Source organism: Sceloporus occidentalis, unplaced genomic scaffold (genome assembly GCF_023333645.1).
Source record: "Sceloporus occidentalis isolate IW3139 unplaced genomic scaffold, rSceOcc1.0.p SCAF_13, whole genome shotgun sequence".
Classification (NCBI taxonomy): Eukaryota; Metazoa; Chordata; class Lepidosauria; order Squamata; family Phrynosomatidae; genus Sceloporus; species Sceloporus occidentalis.
Genome location: NW_028316993.1, coordinates 14,028,536 through 14,035,477, shown reverse-complemented (window position 1 = coordinate 14,035,477; position 6,942 = coordinate 14,028,536). Strand labels below are relative to the sequence as shown.

Below are 6,942 nucleotides of genomic sequence, written 5' to 3'. Positions count from 1 at the left end.
CCTTGCCAAAAAAAAATTACACAATTCCAGCAGCCATAATGGTTGAAACCGTGGATAAAGGATCTGTGGATATGGAGAGACAACCGAATCCGTTATTGTTTGTTATCTTATCACTTTATTACAGAGTTCCTCTGTGGAAGCCAGTTAAAGTTCTAGGGTTAAGAGGAGTTTCCGAACTTAGTTTTCTGAGACAGATTAAGAGCCTTTATGGGTGACGCCAGCACAATGCAACCTCTATGCAGAAAAGCAACATTGGCGACATGTGTCCATGTGCGATGCACAATGGCAATGTGTAACCACAACGCACAACATTGAGCTCCGCTTCAACCACTGTCAGCAGATATATGTCTGTTGTGCCACGGCAAATAATTCACACAACCTGCACAGTGTGACTTATACGCAGACGGATGTCATTAAAAGGATGCTAGCCACTGTCTTTCATAGAAGTTCCCAGCGGTGATAGTTCACCTTTTAAATGGTCTGCAGAGAGCTTCTGGAGGTTGCCTGTTTTTCAAAACCGGAGGTTAACAACCGGCCACTTCCTGAATCCTTCCAATCCCAAAAGTCTCTATATAGCCCCCAGAGTGTCCTGAGTAATAAAATTTACATACTTCTACCAACCCTGATGTAGAAAATAAGCTTGCAAGTTTCTTCAAACAGAAAACATCCATTCCTACACCACGTCCATTTTGTCATCCTCTGAAGCTTGGACTGTCTGCGTACTGCCAAGGTATCTGTCTCCCACATTTTCCACTGGGAAGGTCTTCTCCGTAGTCTCTGCTTCCGGGTTGCTGTCCGAGACGTCCACCTTCCTTTTGAAAGAGGAGCAAATTTTCCTCAGAGCAGAGCTTAGTTCCCTGCTCCGTAAAGCATAGATGGCCGGGTTCACCATAGAGTTGACCAGGCAGAGAGTACTGCAGAAGGCAAAGACTTTCTTGAGGGAGTTGCTGAGGTTGGCGAAGATGCTGTAGGTCATGAGCGCAATGGCCGGGGACCAGCATGTCACAAGAACCAGCAGGACAATCGCTAAGGTCTTGGCCAACTTGATGTCTAGTCTCACTTTGGTGTTCAGTTGGCTGTTGTGTCCATGGTGCTTTTCCATGTACAATACGTGCTGGCGTGCTTTCCACAAGACGTGCGCATAGGCGTAGACAATAGAGGCCAAAAGGATCATCACGAAGGTCACCCAGCTCAAAAGGTAGGTGTTGTCGACAAATGGAAACAACTCGGAGCAAGCCGAGTTGAGGCTGCAGCAGTTCCACCCTAAAAGAGGCAACAAGGCAAGGAAAACAATGGTGATCCACAGAACCACCAAAGCCATTAGAGCTCTTCTGCTGGTTACGACGACCTTGTAGGATAAGGGCTTGAGGATACAGATGTACCGGTCAAAGGCCATCAACAGGAGGCTGCCGAGGGAAGCTGTGAAGGTGGTGTTGACGCCTGTGAGTTTGAGCAAGAAGGTCTCTTTAGTGGAGTCAATCCCATTGAAAACATGGAAATGGACAAAGCTGCAGACAAATATAAAACTGGCTAAAGTATCGGCCAAGGCCAGGCTGCTCAGAAAGAGATAAGAAGGCTTCTTGCGGATCTTGGGGGAAGAAAAGATGAGGTAGAGCACGAAGGTGTTCTCCAGGATGCAAAGGCCTCCGACGGTGCAACACAACACGGCAATGAGGGTCTGAGCAGGACCACTGAGGACCAGGTAACACTCCATGGGCACCATGTTGGAGCTGCATCTCAAGACGCCCACCATTGTTGTGTTCACCTTACATCTCTCCATCTTGGTGTACTCAAGGACTGGAAAGCTTTCTTTGGAAAAGGGTTGTCTTCCTTGGCAATCTTGGCTACAAAAGGATGGGAAGTGAACAAATTTAAATATATTATATTGAGGACAATGTGCAATTGTAAGCACAAAAATACTGTCATGTATGTTCTACTCTCTTCCAACCTGGATGCATTGCAAAAAACACTCGATTATACCCTCCAATGTACTGATTTGGCAGGAGCCAAACTAATCCCAGTAAATCCCAACTAATCCCCTGCCATCCCAGTTTTTCGGCTGCTTTTAAAACATCCCTATTTCCTTTTATCTTTTCCCACTTTTCTTCTTTGTCCTCAGTTTATGTCACTTGCTATGGTCTGAGTTCAAAATCTGAACAAAGTTTGCACACAATTAACTCTGCAAGGGGGAATGAAGGCCTTTCCCTTTCCTGACATGATTGGAAGTATAATTGCTAATACTTTTATTTTATTTTTTAGATTATTTTCAGTCTGCTGTTTGTTTGTTTGTTTGTTTGTTTGTTTGTTTGTGCTTGGTGGAGGTTGTGTATCATGAGGACCTTGGGTGGTTAGAGGGGCAAAACTACTGAGTTTGACAGCTGATTGGGGTTAGTTTGGAACCTGACATGCCATTATTTAAATGGGCTGGTGGTATATCAGAGTTTTGGAGGGCAGAATCCCAAAGCCAACATAACCACTGGTAAAGCAAGTTGGGGTTATCTGGTAGTCCAAAAAGTAACTTTTCTAAACTCTGTTTCCAGATAGCAGTGTGCCATGCTGTATACAATGACACCACTAATGTAAAAAAAACAATTGACTCATAGAAACAAAAGAAAGTTTAAGGTGTGTTCTCTGTCGAATGAGGAAGTAGCTTCTATTTGGCTTCCTGTTTTCACAAGATTTACTTTTGTTTCAAGCATTCTTAAGAGGTCATTGGGGAAATGGAATTAAGAAAGCTCAGCATCCTTTTTGTGGGACTAGGAGCAGATTATGGCTGCATCCGCACTGCAGAAATAATCCGTTTTGACGCCACTTTAACTCCCATGACTCAATCTAGGATTTGTAGTTTGTTGTGGCACCAGAGCACTCTGATAGAAGACTAAATATCTCACAACACTACAAATACCATAATCCGATAGCATTGAGCCATGGCAGTTAAAGTGGTGTCAAACTGCATTAATTCTGTTGTGCAAATGCAGCTTTGGGTCTCAGAAATTTAAATTAGGCATTTCTCAGACCACAATGCCCTCTAACAAAAGTGAAAGACAACAACAGATCAGAAAGGCCATATTTCTCGCACATACATTAATATGGGAACAACATTATATCACCTGTTTCCACTAACAGTTCACAGATAAAACTATTCAAAGGCTGCATCTACACTGCAGAAACAATGCGGTTTGACACCACTTTTACTGCCATGGCTCAATGCTATGAAATTCTGGGAGTTGTGGTTTGGTAATCTATTTAGCCTTCTCTGTCAGATTGTTCTGGTGCCAGAACAAATGACAAATCTTAGGATTCCATTGCAATGAGCCATGGCAGTTAAAGTGGTGTCAAACTGGGCTCTTTCTGCAGTGCAGGTGCAGCCAAAGATATCAATAACTAATTTCCATCCTGGAAAATTATGCTTCCTTCTTCTCACAGGTCTTGAGTGGCAGAGCAATACATGTTTGCAGGCTGCCACTCAATCTTAAAAGCATCAAGAGATACAGACACAGGAACCAGATGTTGTGGCAGACCCAGATGCCAGCAACATTGCCATGCCAACACTGAAAACATGACTACCGGAAATATTATTACCACGTTCCCCTCTGATGCACACCAGAAGCTCAAGCAGGCTGGTTCATATCAGGTTAAGCCATGCTTCAGCATTGTGTCCCAAACTGCCGGATGATCTATTGATCTGTCTATTGATATCGATCTATCGATATCAAGATTGTCTGGAGAAAATAGACCTTGGTTCCTGCACAATTCTTGCACAAAAATAACAATTATTTAGACAGGTTTTAAAGAGTGAGAGCATGGTATAGTGGTTTGAGTGCTGGATTAAGATTCAGGGAGGTCAGGGTTTGAATACCTACCAGTCATGGAAATTGCACTCTCTCAGTTTTAGAGGATGGCAATGGTAAATCTCCTCTGAATAAATATTTCCAAGGAAACGCAATGCTAAATTTGCCATAAATCAGAATCAACTTGAAGATGCATTACAAATAAATAGGATATTGTGAGACTGAATTCTTGCTTGGCAATGCGAACCCGCTATGTGACTTTGGGCAAGTGGCACTCTCTCTGCCTCAGAGGATGGCCATGGCAAACCCCTTCTGAAGAAACTTGCCAAGAAAACCCTATGATAGGTCCACCATAAGTCAAAAATGAGTTTATCACACGAAGGAGATGAGTTTATCACACAAAGTTTATCCCGTGAATATCCTGTTAAAATTGCATAATTTCATGAAACGATTTCACACAACATAGCACAAAACCCAGCATTAAAGTGGTCACAAAGAAGCATTAACACTCATCTTTTTACTTTCGAGATTTCGGTGACAAATATCGTTTGTCCAATTGTCCAATATCGTTTTATTAAAACAATTGCATGTGATAATCATTTGTGCAGTTACTCGCCATTTTAGCTTTATTGGCGGAATGCTTCAAATGCACTTTAATCTCTCTTTAATGCCGAAATTAGTCCCAGTGTGAAAAACTTTTAGAGGCACACAACAACAAAGACCATGATTATATCATCATATCATTATATCAAAGTCTTCATGACTTCTTAAAAAGGTCATGAAGAAAAGGACTTACCTGTGTGGCTTCATGCAGTTTCCTCACTTGTGCCAGAATGCAGAAAAGATGCCTGATGGCAGGAAGAGAGAGAAGGGTCTGTGGAAATGCAGAGTCTGAAGAGCTGGAACCACAAAGCGACAGCCATGGTGAAGAAAGTTCTTCCACAGAAGACCGAGAAAGCTGAATCACTGTGGGCGCGAAGGCAAAGAGATGGAGCACAGAAGAACCATGTGCGAGATTGCATGCGCAGCGTTTGCCTATCTTGGCTCTGTTCTGAGCTGGAGGTTTCTAGGGGTTGCATCTGGTTTGTGATCATGTCTGGCTTCCTCTGAATTATTTCTCAATTGACAGGCAGGCAGGAGCAGATCTTCTGAAAAGAGAGCAAAGGAGGGAATAGAAGAAGCAGACGGTTGCCCACTGCCACCACAATGGGCTTGGAGACAGAGGTCTCTGATGCAACCATTTCTACCGCCACAACATGTGTGTTTGGAGGAACACAATATTTTTAAGAGACCCAGAGGATGCAGTGTTTCAGAAAAGTACTATTGCTCCCAGAATCCACCAGCCACTGTGGCCACTACAGTTCCCCAAAAAAGCCCAACTAGCATGGTTCTTGTTGATGTTGTTGTCCATCCAGAGGAACCCTCAGGATGGATAGGATCTATACTTTTTAAAGGTATTTTGAGTTGCTAGAGAGTCACGACAGTTCAAGTAGTCCCTGTTGTGTTGTGCAACCTTGGTTGTGTGTATGTTGTGTGCCTTCAAGTCGTTTCCAGCTTATGGCGACCCTCAGGCAAACCTATCATGGGGTTTTCTTGGCAAGGTTTGTTCAGAGAGGGTTTGCCAATGCCATCCTCTGAGGCTGAGAGAATATGACTTACCCAATGACACCAAATGGGTTTCAGGACCAAGCTGAGATTCAAATTCCAGTCTCCAGAGTCATAGTTCAGCGCTCAAACCATTATGCCATGCTGGTTTACAACCTTGGTTGTAGTCTAGAAAGATCATCCTCCAGATTTATAGTGAGTTTTTTGTTTTGTATCTACATGAAAAAGGGGGCTTTATGTTGCAAGCCAGAGCAAATTGGATTTCTTCTTTGTTTCTTTGACTTCTGTACAAGTTTGGGTCTCTTTAGAAATAAGCCTCTGGTTTCTTCCTTCTGGCCAGCTTTTGCTGTGCATTTTTGCTGAGACCTCAATAATGTAGTGAGACTATTTTCCTGCTGAATATATATCCACAGGGAACAGGAACCAAGGAAGGTGACCATTTCCCTAGAGAAATTCCCCCTTGATAAGAAGCCTAACCTGGGCAATATCTCCCCTTTCTGTTTCCATGTATAATGATTAGAGGTTGAGCACATATTTCTGGGGTTCCCCTTATTAACTACAAATAAGGGGACCCCCTTATCTGCATGTCTTTCTACCTACATTGTTGTCGTCGTTGTGTGCCTTCAAGCCATTTCTGACTTATAGCAACCCTAGGGCAAACCTGTCATTGGGTTTCCTTGGCAAGTTTCTTGAGTTTGCCATGGCCATCCTCTGAGGCTGAGAGAGTGCAATGTGCCCATAGTCACCCAGTGGGTTTACATAGCCAAGTGAGGATTCAAACCCATGGCTCCTGAGAGCCAGCATGGTATAGTGGTTTGAGCATTGCACTGGGGAACACTGGAAGAGTAGGGTTCGAATCCTGATTTGACCATATACACGGTTCTTGCTATCTTTCCATTTGCAGTCGAATACTATTTTTACGTTCCCATTATTTTTAGAAGTGAAGGTTTTTAATGGAAAGGGTTTTTAAGCAGGTGCTATATTATTTTAAATTATCCGCTTTTTAAGAGAGCCAGTGGGGTGTAGTGGTTTGAGCATTGCACTAGGACTCAAGAGACATGGGTTTGAATCCCCGCTTGGCTATGTAAACCCACTGGGTGACTATGGGCACGTCGCACTCTCTCAGCCTCAGAGGATGGCCATGGCAAACTCAAGAAACCTGCCAAGGAAACCCAGTGATAGGTTTGCCCTAGGGTTGCTATAAGTCAGAAATGACTTGAAGGCACACAACGACGACAACAATGTAGGTAGAAAGAGAAGCAGATAAGGGGGTCCCCTTATTCGTAGCTAATAAGGGGAACCCCAGAAATATGTGCTCAACGTCTAACTGTTATACATGACAACAGAAAGGGGAGATATTGCCCAGGTTAGGCTTCTTATCAAGGGGGAATTTCTTTAGGGAAATGGTCACCTTCCTTGGTTCCTGTTCCTTGCAGAGGGACTTTCCAAGGCTGTTGTGCCCTTAAAATAATTAATTTAATGTTCAGTCCCTCTCAGGCAGCTTCCTCCAAATTGGCACCCATTCTGGAGGTGTTGTACTACAGCT

The 6,942-nt window shown here is 43.5% G+C and overlaps 1 protein-coding gene across 1 annotated transcript; it reads right to left on the bottom strand.

Moving 5' to 3' along the window:
- Positions 1-97: 97 nt before the first annotated feature.
- On the bottom strand, positions 98-4,926 carry LOC149305038 (cannabinoid receptor 2-like). The gene is made up of 2 exons (XM_089478813.1): positions 4,588-4,926; positions 98-1,844 (listed from the first exon to the last, which is right to left on the bottom strand). The coding sequence occupies exons 1-2, from the start codon at positions 4,599-4,601 to the stop codon at positions 674-676; spliced, it is 1,185 nt and encodes a 394-aa protein (XP_089334939.1). The 5' UTR covers positions 4,602-4,926; the 3' UTR covers positions 98-673.
- Between the last annotated feature and the right edge of the window lie 2,016 nt (positions 4,927-6,942).